This window comes from Hypanus sabinus, chromosome 15, assembly GCF_030144855.1.
Source record: "Hypanus sabinus isolate sHypSab1 chromosome 15, sHypSab1.hap1, whole genome shotgun sequence".
Classification (NCBI taxonomy): domain Eukaryota; kingdom Metazoa; phylum Chordata; class Chondrichthyes; order Myliobatiformes; family Dasyatidae; genus Hypanus; species Hypanus sabinus.
This window is the reverse complement of record NC_082720.1, coordinates 71,766,247-71,785,814: the sequence shown is the minus strand read 5'-3', so window position 1 is coordinate 71,785,814 and position 19,568 is coordinate 71,766,247. Positions and strand designations below refer to the sequence as shown.

The 19,568-nt window shown below is 38.4% G+C and overlaps 1 protein-coding gene across 3 annotated transcripts in view; it reads right to left on the bottom strand.

Annotated features, from left to right (window-relative positions):
* hmgxb3 (HMG box domain containing 3) overlaps positions 1-19,568 on the bottom strand; it is a 94,113-nt gene that overhangs the window by 50,582 nt on the left and 23,963 nt on the right. For all 3 annotated transcript variants that reach the window (XM_059990513.1, XM_059990515.1, XM_059990514.1), the window contains exons 6-13: positions 14,290-14,436; positions 13,794-13,853; positions 11,721-12,097; positions 8,176-8,306; positions 4,545-4,646; positions 3,549-3,671; positions 1,588-1,688; positions 766-918 (exon numbers count right to left, since the gene is read on the bottom strand). In XM_059990513.1, coding sequence (XP_059846496.1) covers positions 766-918; positions 1,588-1,688; positions 3,549-3,671; positions 4,545-4,646; positions 8,176-8,306; positions 11,721-12,097; positions 13,794-13,853; positions 14,290-14,436 — 1,194 coding nt within the window. The remainder of the gene's footprint in view (positions 1-765; positions 919-1,587; positions 1,689-3,548; positions 3,672-4,544; positions 4,647-8,175; positions 8,307-11,720; positions 12,098-13,793; positions 13,854-14,289; positions 14,437-19,568) is intronic.

Genomic DNA, 19,568 nt, shown 5'->3' with positions numbered 1-19,568 from the left:
AGTATATACAACTGATGCCAAGTGAGATACGCATATGAACCCTCTGCTCAGGACAAAGTACCACAGATTAATAATGCCAAGAACAATGGTGGTGCAAGTAATAGAGGACCTAGACGATCTACTCTAGTAGGCCAGTGGCCAGCTTGTTGGTTTCATAGTCTTTCTAAATCTTTAACCATCTCCCAACCAGACACTTAAAACAAAAACACTTTAAGTTGGCAACTAAATGTTTGCAAATGAATTGCCAAGATCAGAAAACAACCCAGCCCAATCCTCAACCACTCGAGCTATACACTTTGAGTTATTTCCACGATTAACTTGATTTAAATGATTTGAAAAATACATTTAAACAATAAGAAAACCTGTTTTTTAGGAAAGAGTAATTAAAAACTATTAAGTGACAAACAAAACAGTATTTATAACCAAAGTGCTAGCATCTGACCCACAGCAAGTTCCCAGGAAGTGCTCAGATATGAATGGCTAAGAGCAAGCAATTCACTTGGGAATCATTTGCCAAGTTGAGCTTTGTTGCTGTAAAAATATACTAGACTGAGATTAGGGCAATTTTATAAGTAATATAGATATCCTTCAGTCCTAAAAAACTAAACCACACCAAGTAAAAAAATTTTACATTTAATTTGCGACTTTGTACCAATTAGATTCATGAACATTTTCACACAAAAAAAAATTTACAAGGAAACGCAGACCATGATGTTTCTAAATGGGTATTTTTATTATTGTATACACTCTGAAAAAAATACTCACAACAGGTTTTGATGGCTTTATATCTTGTTTGTCTCTTGTAAAGTCATAGCCACACTTTGGACAAATTCCTGGTTTGTACCTGTTCATATAGACATATGTACATTTGGGATTTTTACATCGTCCTTTACCTCTGCAAGTCGCCAAACCTAGATCCTTAAAATACAAATTAATTTATTATTGACAATGTATACTTGAATTTTATTTTAGTATATTAAAAACAGGCTTGATAAGGAGCTGTGGAATACAGTGAAAATTATGTCAGAGAATTTATTATTCTCAGAGATAGTGTCAAAATCCAAAAAAAAAGATGAGGGACAAAAATCACTCATCTAACATAAATTATATGCTTTCAATATTTTTCAGTTAATAGATGTTTTCCATCAAACAGCCTATCTCCAGCTTGCAACTTCTGTAGGTCAATCGCTTTCCATTACTTGTACCACTCCTCATTGCAACCACTCCCTATAAACATGGTTGTAGCCTTTCTCAGGTATACACACAAAAAGTGGTCTAAATTGTTATTTTTTGATATCTAAATGACTCTGGATTTCTGGCATCAGTTTGCCACTACCATGTAAACCTTTTAAATTATTTCCAGGTCAAATAGGAAGTAACTGGAGTTTTCTTCTGAATATTTTGTCTGAAAAATTGAGCAAAATTGTAAATAGAGATTGATGCAAAATTGAGGAAATATCAATACAATATGAAGGATATAAGAAGTAAAGTAGCTAAGAGAACACAAGTTCAGAAAAGCCATAATTTCTTAACTAAACACTTATAATGAAAATCTTAAACCTCTTTCATAGTGAATGTATCACTTACAAAGGCACTTGCTTTGTTTGTTTTAGGAAGAGTCATACATACAGTCCGGACAGAAACTGCACTGGCTTGAGGTGATCCGCTCTCTGCAGACATTTTTAATTCTGCCTGAAAGCAAAAGAAAACACAAAACTTCTTTATACTTATATCAGCACAGTCACAAGAAGGTGTCTTACCACCACTAACAGAACGCCGAAGCCCCATGTGGAATGGGAGCTGGTCTTGAATTTTAGTTATTATCCTCATTACTCATTATTCTTTAGACAATCTGTCAGTATTGGTACTATGACAATGGTAGATAACAAAATAAAATTAATCTAGATCTTATATTGCTTTACAGAGGCTTTATGCTGATCTTGTATTATGGCTAGGTTCTGTACATTTAAGATTATGGATTTGGATTTTTAAACAGAGTTTATTTTGTTCCTGCAGTTAATTCACTGCATTTTTTATTAATTTTAAGGCCTTTCGATGCTGTCACTCAACCATATCAACTCAAAAAATGCTTTGTCTGGAAGCTCACTGCATTCAGAGTACAAGGTATGAAATTGTAGTTTACCAGTGTAACTTAAGAATGGGATATAGTTTATATTGAAATTAACATGAATAAAGAACTCATAAAATTGTTTAAAAGTGTAGAATAAACAAAGATTGTCAGCCAAGAGGTTACTTTTGGTAGTGACTGCTTGTCACAACCAAAATATACCTATAATAATGTCTAATAAATATAAAGTTGAGATAATATCTTATTTTTATACTTGGTTTGTATGTGGACAAGGTGGAACAAGTAAACAAAAAAAAACAAAGAATGGAGCCTGTATCAACTTAACTCGAGGATTACGTTTTTTTTTAAAAGTGCTGCATCAGTTCCATAGGAGTGGGTCACAGTTTAATGAGGGAGGAGAGTACAGGAGATTAGTGGGAATGAACGTAGTCAAAAACAACACATGCAAGAAATCTAAATTTAAAAAAAAACAGAAAATGCCAAGAATAGATAGCAGGTCAAGTCGAATCCATAGAAAGAAAGACAGATTTACCATTATAGGACTGATGAAGAAGCTTCTTCTTAAAATGTCAATTTTGTTGCTCTTTCCACAGATACTACCTGATCTACTGAGCATTTCCAGGAAGTTATTTTTATTTTCTACTATTTCAATTTGAAACCCAAGAGTTCTGCTTCCTGCACACAATTAGTTCCACAAGAGCTTACACCTCAATTCTTGGCAAAACTAGGAGAACTTTGAATCTTCCTGGTCAACAAGGAACCATCATTATATTTTGCAAAGAATACTTCCATTGTCTTGCTTTCAACTACTTCCTCTAGGCAATTATACCAGTAAGTTTGATGATTCGGGTATTTCTTTTTCTGCAGTTATTATGGGTCAAAATGTCTATTACTAGAGGACAAACAGTTAGGATGAGGGCAAGCAGGTTCAAAGGAGTTGTGAAAGGCAAGTTTCTTTTTGCAGCGCGGAATGTGTTGCCAGGAGTGGTTGTGGAGGAAAATGCCACAGGTATTTAAAAGGCCTTAAGATAGGTACACAAATATGTAGAGAATGCAGGGATATAGACCAGGCACAAGCAGAAAGACTTAATGTAAGTTGGTATCTTTAGCTGAACAGCTCAGCATATCATGGGATGAAAGGCTGTTCCTAAGCTGTACTGTTCTAGTCCTACAATAAGCGTAGATAAGTGAAGTAACATTAAAATAGGTCCTTCCACAAGCTGGATACTTCCAGCCTTTAACCCACACCCAATTAAATTTCTGGCTATTTAAAACGGGGATTCAGTCGAAATCTATCAATTGCTATCAGTAATCCTTCCATTTCGAACTGCAAACGGCCTTTGCGGCACATTTAAATTATTAAGATCAAAGCTGCTGCAGGAATCAAGATAATTTCCACGATTTGACACATATACAAAGTCAGTCTGATGTCCAAAGATTAAAATCAAATGCAAAGCACTTGCCTGCTCTTCTCCATCTGCGTAGTTTGGATGCAATACAGAATGCCCCAGTTGTTTTAAGGTGCTGGGTTTCAGGCCTGATGGGGGTGCAGAACTCAAACTCTTTGCAGAGGAACTTCTAACTAAAAAAAAATGACAATTTTCATTATATTTTAATCAAATAAATTCAGAATAATTTTGCAATAATTTATGATCATCTCTCCTTTCTGCAGGCATTTCTGATGACCAAGTAGGCAGACAACATGCTGCTAGGCCTCTGTGCAATGAGCACATAGATGCCTAACACTTGTCTTAATTTTTATCAATCGTAAACTATCTTGAATTTCAGAAGTGGTGAAGAAATAATTACATTGAGATTATTAACCTTTACTTCAACAATATCATTTTCAAAATGCTTCATTATGGGAAAAATTGTTTTAAGATTTCTCCAAGTTAACAGGCACTCTGTATTTCTTTTCAATTATTTACATTTTATTTCAAAATGATAAATTCTAGCAGTGGCAGATTTGATCCCTTTCACTGCAAGCAACAGTGCAAGCTAACAGCATATTGTGCAGAAACAGTTATACTCAGTAATTACTGAGTTTTGAGATTATCGTACACTGAAGAGGTACATGTTTTTCCACAGTTCGAATTGTCATCTCAGACTTTTGGAGCTACAGCTGGAGACTAATCAGTGAATAGAAGTAAAGCAACACAGAAAACATAAAAATAATTAGGCTTTTAACCTTGGGACACATGAAGTCATGGAATAAATAAACACGATATTTTTGTAGCTGCATGATTGACAGAAAATTAAACAGAAAATGGTTCATATTATATTCTCACAACATTTTAAGTGTATAGACAAGTAAAATCCTGGGCATAGAAGACTGCAGACTTAGTGCAAATAAATGGGATTAGTGTAAACAGGCACAGTAGGCACCCTGGACCTGGTAGGTCAAATGGCCTGTTTTTGTGCTGTATGACAATAATCATGTTAAATATTTCTATACCTGTTACTCCATTACTAGCAGAAGATGCTGAGCATTCTACTGTCTCTGCTTGACTGACAGGGACTGTAACCACTCGAAAGTAGGTGACTCCCGACTGCACAGCTAAAAGAAATACAGCACATTGGAATATTATAGACAAGGACCTCTTCAGATTCAAATATACTTTATCACATGTGCATCAAAATATGTAGTGAAAAATGTCACTTGTGTTAACAACGAACATACCTAAGGATGTGCTGCGGTCAGCCCACAAGTGTTGCCGTGCATTCTGGCGCCAACATAGCATGCTTACACGTTCAGCGGAACACCACAAGTAACAAAATGACAACAGCAAAACAAGCCCCTTTCCTCTTCTAGAGGACTGTGATAACTCTGACAGCACTTTAAGGATATCAAAACCTTGGAATGGGTGTAGGAATTTACCCGTGAACTACCATACATGCAGAATTGTCATCATGTCGGAAGATACCAGACACTGGAATTTGGTTTTATGAACATAGCAGGTTACAAAATGATGTAATTAACATACCCAAAAAGTGTCATCACTGTGATTGAAATGAATTAATTAAGACATACTTTCACTGGCTTTAAATGTTTTTATGATCTGCCTATGACATTTTAAGTATTAATATCAATTGAGAGGTTAAAAAAGTTGTTTCTAAACACCCAAAACATTATGATGAACTGGAATGCACTTCAAAATGTGGAGGAACTAAACAGCAACTTTAAAAGTACCAATGGAAACATTTAAATGATTACGAAGAAAAAGAGATGGCAAAATGGACATGAGTTAATTTAACAAGAGCTTGCTTCATAAAATTGTTAGGTCATTTCTCTTCTGATTTTTCTTAACTATTTAATTAAGTAACATGGTCTTCCTTTCCCATTAATATTATGCTCTGGCTTAGATAAAATATTTAATATCCTGTGCACATCTTCCCATCAAGCAATATGGTTTCATCATTTGGTTTACTGGCTTTACAGCTGACTTGATATACTATAATTCAACTGATGTGACGATATAGTTCATACAGAGATGCTTGTCCCACTCCCATCTGGGAGGAAGTTAATAACATCCATGCCAGGACTAGCAGACTCAGAAACAGTTACTTTCCTCAATGAGTAAGAGTGATTAATACCTTCATCCACAAACTTCACCACTACTTTATTATTTCCTGTCAGTCACCTTATTTGTAGATGAGCTTTACAGAAATACAAACAATTTAAGCTTATCAGCCATCTTCTGTATTTATATTGATTGTGTGTTTTTTTCTAAGTATTATTAGAACACAGAACATAGAAATCTACAGCATATTACAGGCCCTTTGGCCCACAATGCTGTGCTAGAAACTGCTTGGAATTTCCCTAGCACATAGCCCTTTATTTTTCTAAGCTCCACATACCTATCTAAGAGGCTTTTAAAAGACCCTATTGTATCCGCTTCCACCGCCGCCGCCCGCAGTGCATTCCACACATCCACCTGTGTGAAAAACTTACCCCTAACATCCCCTCGGTACCTATCTCCAAGCACCTTAAAACTATGCCCCCTCATGTCTGTCATTTCAGCCCTAGGAAAAAGCCTCTGCTATCCACACGATCAATGCCCCTCATCATCTTATACAGCTCTATCAGGTCATCTCTCATACTCCATCACTCCATGGAAAAAAGGGAAAGTTCACTCGACCTATTCTCATAAGGCATGCTCTCCAATCCAGGCAACATCCTTGTAAATCTCCTCTACACTCTCTATAGTATCCACAATTATTATTGTCTTCTTTTATCGTTTGTGCATCGGATCTGCTGTAACAATTATTTCATCCATCTTACACTTGTGTACAAGAAATTATATTAAACAATCTTGAATGTCATAATTCTCAATCTGGCTCTGGCATTGCAGTGACCAATTCTCCCCTCACCACTTGGTATTTATATCTTTCTGTTAGCGACACCATCTCACCTCAAAATTCAATGCTGCACGCCATATCAATGAATGTTTTATTCAAAGGCCACAGACACCACAAAATTATGCAATGCATGAGATTTAAGACACATTGCGCAAGAGAACAGACGTTTTGTTCTGGAATACTTTCCTAATGCATTCCATTCTTGTGGAGTATGCAGGGGTCAAGCAAGTTGTGGGTCAAAGGTCTAATAGAGAGGATTTGTGGGTGGGTGGGGTGGAGCAGAAGATGAAGAACCAGGCTTTGAGGGCCGGGCAGCAACACCATGGGGAATGAAAGGCCTGCACTAGCTGTGCGCTAAAAAGCATGGAAGTAGCATAGAGGTGCACATTGACATCAATGTGCATCTCCAACCTGGACATTTTACAACAGAGTCAGTCAGATTGGCCAACTTCCAGCAATAGAAGAACTGAAATTTCTTCCACAGTTAAATAAAAATTAAACCTGTTATATTTTGCCTTTAGTCCCTTCTATTCCTTGGCTTCTGAATTCATCCTTCTCCCTGATAGGTGTATAATGTTGAATTAATGTCTAAAATACCTTTCTTTCTTGCAGCTTAGCTTTATGTTCATATAATCACCTTTTATCCATAAATATTCAGTGGATTTTCAGTAATTTGCTGGTTCAGCACTTCTGTAGTTTCTTTTTCTGCAACCTTATGTCACATCAGTTTAAGTAAATGAAGACCATTGCTGTTGTCTCATCGGCTGTTCCAGTCAAAAGAATTCCTATTCTATCCAGTTTGAACTTGTTTTCAGTATAAAGATCAACCATGTGGCAAGGTTCTTTGTTCTCTTTCCTCCTTATTGAAGTAGAGTGAGTAGGGTACAGTTAGTTAGTTCCCTGCTGCTGTGTTTTGCTGTTATTTCTTTGTTGTGAACATCTAATAAAATGGTTTTAACCTCACAATTTGCGTCTCAGTCTTGACTTCCAAAGAACCTTCTGGACAATAGCTTCCCCCACCCCCACCCCCTGTATCAAACAATGAGGTGTAAGAACTTTGTACTTAACAGAAGATGAGTTTCAGTTTTCTTATCTGATCATTTAGATCTTCTATTTTTGTCACCATAACACTCCCCTATTTTATCTTTGTTTCAGTTCACCTGTTTCTGAAACTCTCATCCAACCTCTGAACTTGATGACTCCAGCACGTCATCTTTCCCTTTTTGTACTAGGCATATATTTTGGACTAGACGAAACACAAGAAATCTTTCTCTAACGCACATGTGCGTCAAACCTCATTTAACAGTCACCACTGTGTTCACTGATCTATTAAAGCAATGCCTTAATTGTAAAATTCTCATCCTTCTTTTCAAAGCACTTCATGGACTTCCAAGGTATCTATTACATTTCAAATACAGCATCTTGACCTTTCCTATATCTCCAGCCATGTCTGGTATACTTTCAGACACCAGAGCTGTAAACTCCTAGAATTTCCTACCACAGTATCTCCCTTTGCCCTTGCAAGAGTGCTCTTTCGTGTTTTCCTTTCCCACTTATCATCAAATCTCCTTTTTTCTGAATTGATAATATGTCTATACTAAGTGTCTTAGCTGGTTTTACTACATTAAAAACATAATGTGTTTTGAGATTATTGTAACATAATAGGGAAAATAAATGTAAAATGTGCAGCATTGTTAAAATTTTCATATTAACACTGTGTTGCACACCTGCATTAGATGGAGCTGCTGGCAATATAATACGTGGAGGTCGTGACCGTGCGGTACCAGTCAACAAGGTAGATTTTGCTCGTCCCCTGGCTTTGGTTCTTCGCCGTAGTTGTAAACTTTGTCTAGAAATACTGAAGGAGAGAAAAGAAGAAATAATATATTGGATTAACTGCATTCCTTTTGCAGCTCAACATGGCTCCGTGACATTTGGAATTGCAGTGACAGTAAATAAATTTCTTTACTATATGGTATTTTTGAAAGGCCCCATAATTGTTGGAAGTAATATAGAAAATAATATACAATGCTTAAAAAATAATACATTAAATATTATGCCAAAACACCAATAGATTTGTACAGCACCAAGCACAGGGAAGTGAAGAAATGATGATAACCTTTGGAATTTCCGTCCTCTGGATGGAAGCTTAATTCAAAAATGCTATTTACGTAGCAGTGGTGTGGGGTATGGAAGCTAAGTGGGAAAAGCATAAACCTCACAATTATGTGGTTTGAGACATTTGGTGGCAAAAGTAGAATAGAATAGAAACAATAAAGGCTCAGATCTATGGGCATGTACTGAGGGAAGAGGGGAAAGGTAAAATCCCACTGTTTTAAATCTACTGTATAATCTACTTGTATAATGACTCTTGACCTCACAAGCTACCTCATAATAAGTAACACACACAAAATGCTGGTGGAATGCAGCAGGCCAGGCAGCCTCTATATGAAGAAGTACAGTTGACGTTTCAATAGACAATAGGTGCAGAAGTAGGCCATTCAGCCCTTCAAGCCTGCACCACCATTCTGAGATCATGGCTGATCATCTACTATCAATACCCGGTTCCTGCCTTGTCCCCATATCCCTTGATCCCCCTATCCATAAGATACCTATCTAGCTCCTTCTTGAAAACATCCAGAGAATTGGCCTCCACTGCCTTCCGAGGCAGTGTATTCCAGACCCCCACAACTCTCTGGGAGAAGAAGTTTTTCCTTAACTCTGTCCTAAATGACCTACCCCTTATTCTCAAACCATGCCCTCTGGCACTGGACTCTCCCAGCATCTGGAACATATTTCCTGCCTCTATCTTGTTTTGGGCCAAGACCCTTCGTCAGGACTAACTGAAAGGAGATAGTAAGAAATTTGAAAGTGGGAGGGGGAGGGGGAGATTCAAAATGATAGGAGAAGACAGGAGGGGAGGGATGAAGTTGAGAGCTGGAAAGTCGATTGGCAAAGGGGATACAAGGCTAGAGAAGGGAGAGAATCATGGGACAGGAGGCCTAGGGAGAAAGAAAGGGGGAGGGGAGCGCCAGAGGAAGATGGAGAGCAGGCAAGGAGTGATTGTGAGAGAAACAGAGAGAGAAAAAAAAGGGAAAATAAATAAACAAATGAATAAGGGATGGGGTAAGAAGAGGAGAAGGGGCATTAATGGAAGTTAGAGAAATCAATGTTCATGCCATCAGGTTGGAGGCTACCCAGACGGAATACAAGGTGTTGTTCCTCCAACCTGAGAGTGGCTTCATCTTGACAGTACAGGAGGCCATGGATTGACATATTGGAATGGGAATGGGACGTGGAATTAAAATGTGTGGCCACTGGGAGATCCTGCTTTCTCCGGCGGATAGAGCGTAGGTGTTGAGCGAAACGGTCTACCAGTCTGTGTCCAGAAAGAAGGCTGTACTGGGAGCACCGGATGCAGTATATCACACCAGCCAACTCACAGGTGAGTGTCACCTCACCTGGAAGGACTGTCTGGGGCCCTGAATGGTGGTGAGGGAGGAAGCGTATGGGCAGGTGTAGCACTTAACCCTCTGAAAGGATAAGTGCCAGGAGGGAGATTGGTGGGAAGGGATGGAGGAGATGAATAGACAAGGGAATGTCGGCTCTTTATTCCTCTCCATAGATGCTGCACGACTGATTGAGTTCCTCCATCATTTTGTGAGTGTTACTTTAGATTTCCAGCACCTGCAGTGTCTCTTCCATTGATGATTTGCTGTCCCTTCATGACTTTGAACCTTATTGTCTACCTGCACTGCACCTCCTCAGTAATGGTTACACTTTATTCTACATTGTCATTGGTTTATTATTGTCATGTGTACCTAGTTGCAATGAAAAGCTTGTCTTGCTCATCATTCACAGAGGTCACTTCCAATGCAGTGCACAGAGGTACAGTAATACCAGGTAAGACAATTTATCAATCGTTCATGAACACAAAATGATCCAGATCAATTCTGATCCATGCTTTATTGCAGTAGAGTGTTAGGTACTTCACAGAATATTTGTGTACATTGTATTTTTAACCACAACACTATAATTAAACCTCAGATGACAGCTCACAGAATACCTCCACTGAATCAGAAAAATATATAATATGCAAGGTAAATTTTCAGTCAATCTACGCGTCTTAAGAACAGCAATCCAGTTTGATCTATTGTTGTGCTCTTTCCTTATTGCTTTAAATTATCTGTCCTTACCCACCAGTTTCTGACTACGTGTTTATGGTAACAACTTCTGCCTGTATTCCTCGATGTTAAATACCATCAAGAGTTACCCAAGCAATATCATTTATTCAGAGGAGAACAAATACCAACTTTTCCAGCCTACCTATGCAGTTTAATAAAAGTCCCTTATCCTTGGAATCATTTTAGAAAAATTCTCTCTACAGCCTCTACATTGTTCCTAAAGTACAAAAACCAAAACTGGGTAAAGTATATCAGTGGTGGCTAAACAAGCATTTTTTAAAAAGGTAGATAGGACATCTGTTGCAGATGGAATGCATCTTAGTTTGCCAAGAGAAGTAAAACAGGCAACTGCAGAGACCTTGACAATAATCTTCCTAACATTACAAGTTCAGCATTAGACTTCAAGAACTGAAAAATTGCAAACATAACTTATTCAAAAGTAAAAGGTGACAAATATATACCCAGTAACTTATCCATGGTGAGGGGGGAAAGGTTCTGGCTATACTAATCAGAATCAGCAATCACCTGGATAACAAAGGTCTGATACCAACATCAATTTGTTAAAGGCAACTCCTGTCCAACTAACTAAAGATTTTTGATTAAGTTACAGAGAATGTTAATGAGGGAAATCCAGTAGAAGAGAACTTCAATAAGGCTTACTGGCTGTCATAATCAAGGAGAAGTAAATGTCAGAAGTTTATAAGTAATTAATCAAAAAGACAAATAAAAAAAATTAAAACTAAACACTAATTCAAATATTTGAAACATTCGGAAACAATTAAATACACTAACTAAAGAAAATTAACTTGTACCTATCTTCCTAAACAGTTGTTCCTGGCTTAGGTTTGGTATGCAGATTCCCAGCCTTTTACGGTCCTCCACTTGACCCTATGAAGAGTTTAACAACATAGCGCAGTTGTACTGAAAGCAGTGTTCAGCTGCGCAGAAGTTCAGAACTTCTGCCTTCATTTGGGTAGTCCAAACATCCACACTATTATGAAGGCAAAAGCTAGCAATATAGAGTGGAACTGTCAGCTTTTAGGCAAAGGATCTGTATTGTAATTGTTTCAACTGATGATACAACTAACCTTGATCCTGGTTTTGCAATCTTAACTCCGTTGGATTTATTGATGACTGTGTTACTTTTATTTGATGCTTGGTGATTTGAGGCCTCCAGGTCTTTCATTGCATCTTCAGAGTGTACTTCCACTATGTGGTCGACAGCAGCTAATGGATTACAAAGCCGTATTGGAAGGGGCCCTTCTTCATTCTGCAAGGTGGGCACTGGCATCCCTGAATCACCTGGCTCAACGTGTACAGTCTGCTGCCAGCTAGCTTGTATTAGTTGATGCTCCTCTTCTCTATGATCTTCCGAAGCTACGTTCAGAAGTTGAGTTACTGCCTGTGAACTTTCCAAACTGGACTGGGCTGAGTCCTTTGTACATACAGTCACGTCAATAGTTTCCTGTCCATTTACAAAAACAGTAAGGAATAACAAATTTCGTGAGACAAAATCACTGATAACTGTAAACTTTACTTTTCCTAGGTCAAACGATATGCTGAGAAAATTTGCAAGAATGAATATATGTATAGATAAGAATTCTACTCCATTAATTTAGAATGACAATAGACAATAGACAATAGGTGCAGAAGTAGACCATTCGGCCCCTCCAGTCTGCACCGCCATTCTGAGATCATGGCTGATCATTCACTATCAACACCCAGTCCCTGCCTTGTCCCCATATCCCTTGATTCCCCTATCCATCAGATATCTATCCAGCTCCTTCTTGAAAGCATCCAGAGAATTGGCTTCCACCGTCTTCCGAGGTAGTGCATTCCACACCTGCACAACTCTCTGGGAGAAGAAGCTCTTCCTCAACTCTGTTTTAAATAACTGACCTCTTATTCTCAATCCATGCCCTCTGGTACTGGACTCTCCCAACATCTGGAACATATTTCCTGCCTCAATCCTATCAAATCCTTTAATTATCTTAAACGTTTCAATCAGATCCCCTCTCTGTTTAGTAAACTGAAAAGGCAAATTCAGTATCTTCCAAATAAAATTTCTTGCTGGGTAGTAATGCATACCTAATACTGGTGTCCCCAGTTTTTTGAACGTTCGCTTTACGACAACTCGCTGTTACGAAAGACCTACAGTTGTACCTGTTTTCGCTAACCAAAGAGGATTTTCGCTTTTACGAAAAAAAGACACCTGTGTGTTTACCCCGAGAAAGACTACAATGACCGTGAAACCTTGTGCGGGTAGTTGTTTGCGCATGCGTGTACGTGCGCACACATGCATGTACGTGCTGATTTTTTTCTCCAAATCAATTTTGGCTTGCTGTCTTCCCGATTTTGATAAGTGAAACTACACCCTACATACAATATTTCTACTTTATATAGGGTGTATATTTATTATATCATTCCTGCTTTTACTATATGTTAGTGTTATTTTAGGTTTTATGTGTTATTTGGTTTCATTTGGTAGGTTACTTTTTTGTGTCTGGGAACACTCAAAAAATTTTCCCATATAAATTAATGGTAATTGCTTCTTCGCTTTACGACATTTCGGTTTACAAATGGTTTCATAGGAACACTCTACCTTCGGATTGGGGGGAACCTGTAATACTGATAAATTACAGGATTATGAAGATACACGTTAACAAAAGATTTTTCTTAAATGACATTCATTTTAACTTTGTTTATTATATTTAAATAAGGAAGGATATTAGGTTGGGAATTTTAAAACTATTTTTTGCATGATTATCTAATTTTCCAACAACCCTCTCTATCAAGTGGAATCCTGCAAAAGTAAAAGATATGTTTCATTCTTTTAAGAGCATTCAGAGCCTTTGCTCCTTTTTAATTGTATTCAATATTAATTCTGGATTTTGAGATTTATTTTTAAATTCCCAAATTTTTAAAAATATTTAAAAAGTATTTTAAAATATTCAATTCATTTATACAGTTCGATCCCTCCCATTGTCGTGAATGATTTATATAAAACTTCTAAGTAATAATTGTATACTTTGAAAACTGGAAAACCTTCCTTTTGCAGCCTACCAATTCCTGTTTTCAATGAACCATAATTCATGTGGTAATTGAAAGAAAAAGAACAAACATTTTACAAAAATAGAAAGATAGGTATGCGGACAACATACCTTGTTCTGCTTCTCTTGATTACATTCCACATGTACATTTAACACCTGTGGTTGTTTACCCTGTTGCAAACAAATTAAAAGATTGTTGATCCACAAGTAATAAGTAGGTTCATTAAAATAGCAAGTTATTTAACTTTTTAGATATTACCTCAACATTTTCCTTAAAGGCTCATAGAGCAAGAAATAGAAGCATTTTTCTCAAGCTTAATTCATAACCATAGATAATAACAGTACACATCAATACTCTTCCTTCAATGAAAGTAGTTCAAACAACTGAGGAGAAGGCTCAAAAGTACTTCATATATCACTCGGGAATTTCTACAACATATGGCACAGAAACTGTCAGAAAATTATCTTTATCAAAACAATAAATTAATCTATCTTCAAAAAGTATATCCAGTTCACTAAATAATGAAGTGAACTTCTGGCTTTGTTTGATGTTCCTGATGGCCTTATTGGAGCTAAGCTCAACTTAATCAATATGCTGCTAAATTACCTTTGGAATCCATTTCCCTCCTAGCCACTTCCCACAATTTGGGCACTGTGGAGGTTTGTGCCTTGTGACGTAGGTAAATAAGCAAGATGGATTTGGACAACTGCCATGGCCTCTTCGTGTATACGTTGTCTTCTGGGCGAAGATAGACTGTTCAAAATATTAGAATTGTAAACACCATTAATATCATGGCATATTCCCAACAATCTTATCTCCAAAGATGGAAATTGTAAAAAATTAATAGTGTCTGCATATAGTCCTGTTTCCCTGAAGATTTTAAAGTAAATAGTCTCTGTGTAAAAGCTAACATGAGGAAATCTGCAGATGCTGGAAATTCAAACAACAACACACACAAAATGCTGGTAAAACACAGCAGGCTAACTGTGTTAGCCTGTCTCGGTCCAAAACGTCGATAGCGCTTCTCTCTATCAATGCTGCCTGGCCTGCTGTGTTCTACCAGCATTTTGTGTGTGTTGTTCTGTGTAAAAGCTTATTTACACATTTTTCCTCATGACATGGAAAGAGACCTTGTGATTTATCAAATCTATGCTGGCTCTCAAAGCACATCCATCCATTACATTCCTTCACTTATCTCCCTGTAGACTTCCCTCTCACATGTCCATTAATTCCACCATGACTGTCAATTTACAGGCGTCTGACTAGCAATTTAAAGTCTATCTTGGCAGCAATTAAAATTCCCTGACTTCATCGCATTATCATCACTGAGGTCGCATTATCATCACTGAGGACTGACATGGTCATTCCGTCAGAACTGACAGTGCCTTCAAGGCACTGCATAATATAAACATAATTTAAATTCTTTGACCCAATATTAAAATCAAAGAAAGTTAACAACTGGAGTAACTACTACTTTTGGCCAGGAGCTGAAATGCTTGAGAAATTGCAAAAGTATATGAGGAAAAGTATTCCAGATTGAGGAGACATTCAAGTGCAAGAAAGCCAAATACCAGGAACTGGTGGTGCAGTGGCAAAGACGGGGATGGAGGGCATGATGCGAGTCTATAGAGGCGGGGTGTAGCGGTTTTGCTAGCTGCTCACTCTGCAGAACCTATTCTCTTCTTGGCACCACAGGAGCTACAAAATAAAGAACCATCAGGACTGTCACATAGGCTTCTGAGTGAGGCTCCAGATGGCTATGGATCAAGAGGTGTGACCTGCGGACCACTGTTGCTGGGATACAAGCTGGGACCTGATCAACCCTGGCTGAGTCGCCAGGGTGAGGGTGTCAAATACTGAATGTCTCACAACACCTGATGAACCCAGGTTACATCACTGATGAGGTGCCCCAGCACATCCTAGGATGCATCTCTGCATCACAATAACTAATTATCTGACCAACATGTCTTTGGGATGCAGGAAGAAAACTAACCATAAGGAAAATCTTAGCAGCCACAGAGAGAATGTGCAAACTCTAAACTGGGTTTTTTGAACAGAGAAGCAGCAATGCTCATTGGGGTGTCTATCATTAAGGACCCCACCATCCAGGACATGTCCTCTTCTCATTGTTACCGTCAGGAAGGAGGTACAGAAGCCTGAAGGCACACATACTCAATAATTTAGGAACAGCTTATTCCCCTCTGCCATCCAATTTCTGAATTAACATTGAACCCATGAATGAAGTAATAAGTATCTATAACAGAAACAGGTGATTATGCTACAAGAACACTTCAGCATTCAATGAGATCAAGACTCTGTGTCTGAGTTCCATATGCCTGGCTCTATGCTACATCCCTAACACGTTTGATAACACAAGAAAGTTTGCAGCATTAAAATTAAAAAAAAGACAAGTCTCAATTGGGATTCCAGACGAGCTCCAAACTTCAACCATTCCTTGTGTGAAGAAATGTGTTTCAACTTATATCCCAAAAGGCTCAGAACCAAGATTTAGACTATCTCTCCAATCCAAATGATTTTGTTAATAGCTACAGATAAGTAAAAGAACCCATATGCTTTTCCTCAAATACTTCTAAAATTTCCCAAAGCATTTCAGCTCCTGAAGCCAAAAGTTTTAGTTATTCCAGTTAATTCTCCTGGTTTAATAGAGGTTCAGACAAAGAATTTTAAATATGTTTATATTATACAATTCATAGTAGAATTTAAACTGTGCCGAATTTCACTTTCCTTCTTTGATTTAACGTGTCAAGTTAGAGTGTAGAAATCATGAGTACGGAGGAAGGTGGGGAAAATAACTTCAATTCTTTCTAAAAGCAGTGCATGCAAGGACTGGAATATTTGGCCATGCTGAAAGACTGGCATGAGCTAGCTGGAATGTGGTTAACAAATCAGAGCATAGAAAAATTGACCAGCCCCTCCCCCCCCCCCCCACCCGCCCTGCATAACCTACTTGGTTAATTGTAACTTACTACAGGAAATATCTTGTTATTGAGGTTTTCATTTGTATTTGACTCCGAGTATGGACAGCTTGCTCAAAAGGGAAATCATTATCACTTTTTAATATATTACAAGGTGATGTTTGATCCAGTAGATAAATTACCACAAATAAAGTTATTTATAAACTTCTAGGTAATATAATCACCAATTATTAATACACTCAGTGGCCACTTTATTAGGTATCTCCTGTACCTAATAAAGTGGCCACTGAGCTGATGTTCATGGTCTTCTGCTACTGTAGCTCATCTACTTCAAGGTTTGACGTGTTGTGCATTCGGAGGTGTTCTTCTGCACACCACTGTTGTAGCGCGTGGTTATCTGAGTTACAGTCACCTTCCTGTCAGCTTGAACCAGTCCAGCCGTTCTCTGACATCCCTCATTAACAAGGCATTATTACCCACAGACCTGCCATCACTGGATGCTCACTGCACCATCTTCTGTACTCTGGAGACTGTTGTGCATGCTAAGCTCAAGGGACTAGCAGTTTCCAAGATACTCAAATCACCCCATGCTCATTCCATGCTCAAAGACACTTCAATCATATTCCGACCCTATTCTGATGTTTGGTCTGAACAATAACTGAACTTCTTACCATATCGGCATACTATTAGGCGTTGAATTGCTGCTATACAATTGGCTGATTAAATATTAGCATTAATGAGTAGGTGTATCTAATAAAATGCCCACAGGGTGTATATCATAGATTCACAGTAAAACAAAACATTGGGAATATTGTTCATCTGCAGGAACTAATGCAAGAGCAAAACTATTTTATGATCTTAAATTATATTTTCATCCACAGCAAACAATCTGTTCTCAATGTTACTGGTAAAAGTGACCACAGCAGTTCTTACAAAATTCCATTTACACACTGACAACACACCCAACATGTTCTGTTGCACTAGCATCAAGGAAAATTGATTCAGATTAGATCAGTGTTGAAGTCTGAGCATTCATGATATGTTCTGACCCACCATCAGCAGGTGAACTGTATTCCATGACAATATTATCTCATAGACTGGCATATTCTCATACAGTAGGTTTGTCTGGTCCGGGGGTCGGCAACCCGCGGCTCCGGAGCCACATGTGGCTCTTTTACGTCTGTGCTGCGGCTCCCTGTTGCTTTGAGAAATAATTGGTTGTGGCGACCCTTTTCCTGGCACATCCGAACCGACTCACAATTAGATAGCCTACGGGGGTTTGCGAGCACAGAGCTTTGGAGCCTCTGTGCCATGGGGGCAGGTTGAGTGAGGCTTAAAAGTGAGGCTGAAGATTTCGAATAAAGTTTGTCCTTCGACTGCAGTTACCGACTCCGTGTCGTAATTTTAGCGCTGCGTGTAGCACACCGCTACATGGTCAGTATTTAATTAAAATGTATTTTATGTTAGTTTGTTAGTTTTTGAAATGTAAATCTAAATTTGAAGATTATGGTGATCTTGTACAATCTAAATAAGACGTTGTGGCGACCCATTTCCTGACACATCTGAACCAGCTCACAATTAGCCAGCGTTCAGGCTAAGGGAGATAGCCTACGGGGGTTTGTGAGTACGTGTCTTTTGCAGCATCCGCGCCCATGGGGGGCGGGTTGAGGGAGGCTTAAAAGCAAGGCTGTTTAGTTCGAATAAAGCTATCTTTGACTGCAGTTTACTGACTGCGTGTAGCACACCGCTACAACGTGTTTTTATCGCTGGCTGTCCAGAGGGGAGGTGCTGAAACGCTTTGTCGCGTGTCTGGAAGAAGTGAAAACTTTCCTGGGCAGCAAAGGGCTCACCTTTCCTGAGCTGGAACAGCCAGAGTGGCTGGAAAAGCTACACTTCATGACAGCGCACCTGAACACGCTGAACACAGCTCTTCAACAGGGTAAGGACGTACAGCCCTGCACATGTTGGAGGATGTTTTGGCATTCGAGCGCAAGTTGACGTTGCTTGCCAGAGATTTACAGAAAGGCACATTGTCTCACTTCCCCAATTTGAGAGAGTTCAAACAAGGTCACGACTTGATAAATTCGGAGTATTTACATTCTGCAATCATCGCAATGCAAACATCGTTTGGGAAACGCTTCTGTGAGTTCAGAGAGGAAAAAAACACATTATCCTTCCCGGTCACTCCCCTAAGCATCGATCCATCCCTACTGAATACGACTGCATTGGCAGGTGTGAGTCAATCTGAACAAGGATGATAAATATTTTAATTGCCTATTATTTTGCATATATTCATATGTTTTCATTGTTCAGTGAAATAGTCCTTTTATTTTTCAGGTTGACAGCTGGCTGACGTTATTTTTGGTTTGCTGCTGGCGGCAAATTTAAGTTCGGCATTTTTCATAAATACAAGAAGGACTCAAATAGACGTTGAGTATTTTACTTAAAAGTAACCTTCAACCCAACGTCTTTTTTTCGGAGGTCAAAATGTTTTTGTTGCATGCAGAAATGTAATTTCGTTTTCTCTGCAGGAGTTCATCAATTTCATAAATGCAACACATTATAGTTTGTTTATACATAGCATAAAGGCAAAACAAAACGTTGTATGCAGTGTTATTTCATTTTAAATGTCAAACGGGTTTTGCGGCTCCCAGTGTTTTCTTTTCTGTGGGAAACGGGTCCAAGTGGCTCTTTCAGTGGTAAAGGTTGCTGACCCCTGGTCTGGTCGAAAGGAGATCATGTGATCCAGGGTATACAAAATTGATATCATGGAAGAAGCTAGAGGGAGAGTAGTGTTTTTTTTAAGACTAGAGGCCTGTGACCAATGGTGTGCTACAGTGCTGACTCCCATGTTGTTTGTCAGCAAGTTTGCAGATGATACAAAAAATTGATTTTGTGTTGAGTGGTGAAGATTATCTAAGATTTCAACAGAATCTAGATTAACTAGGA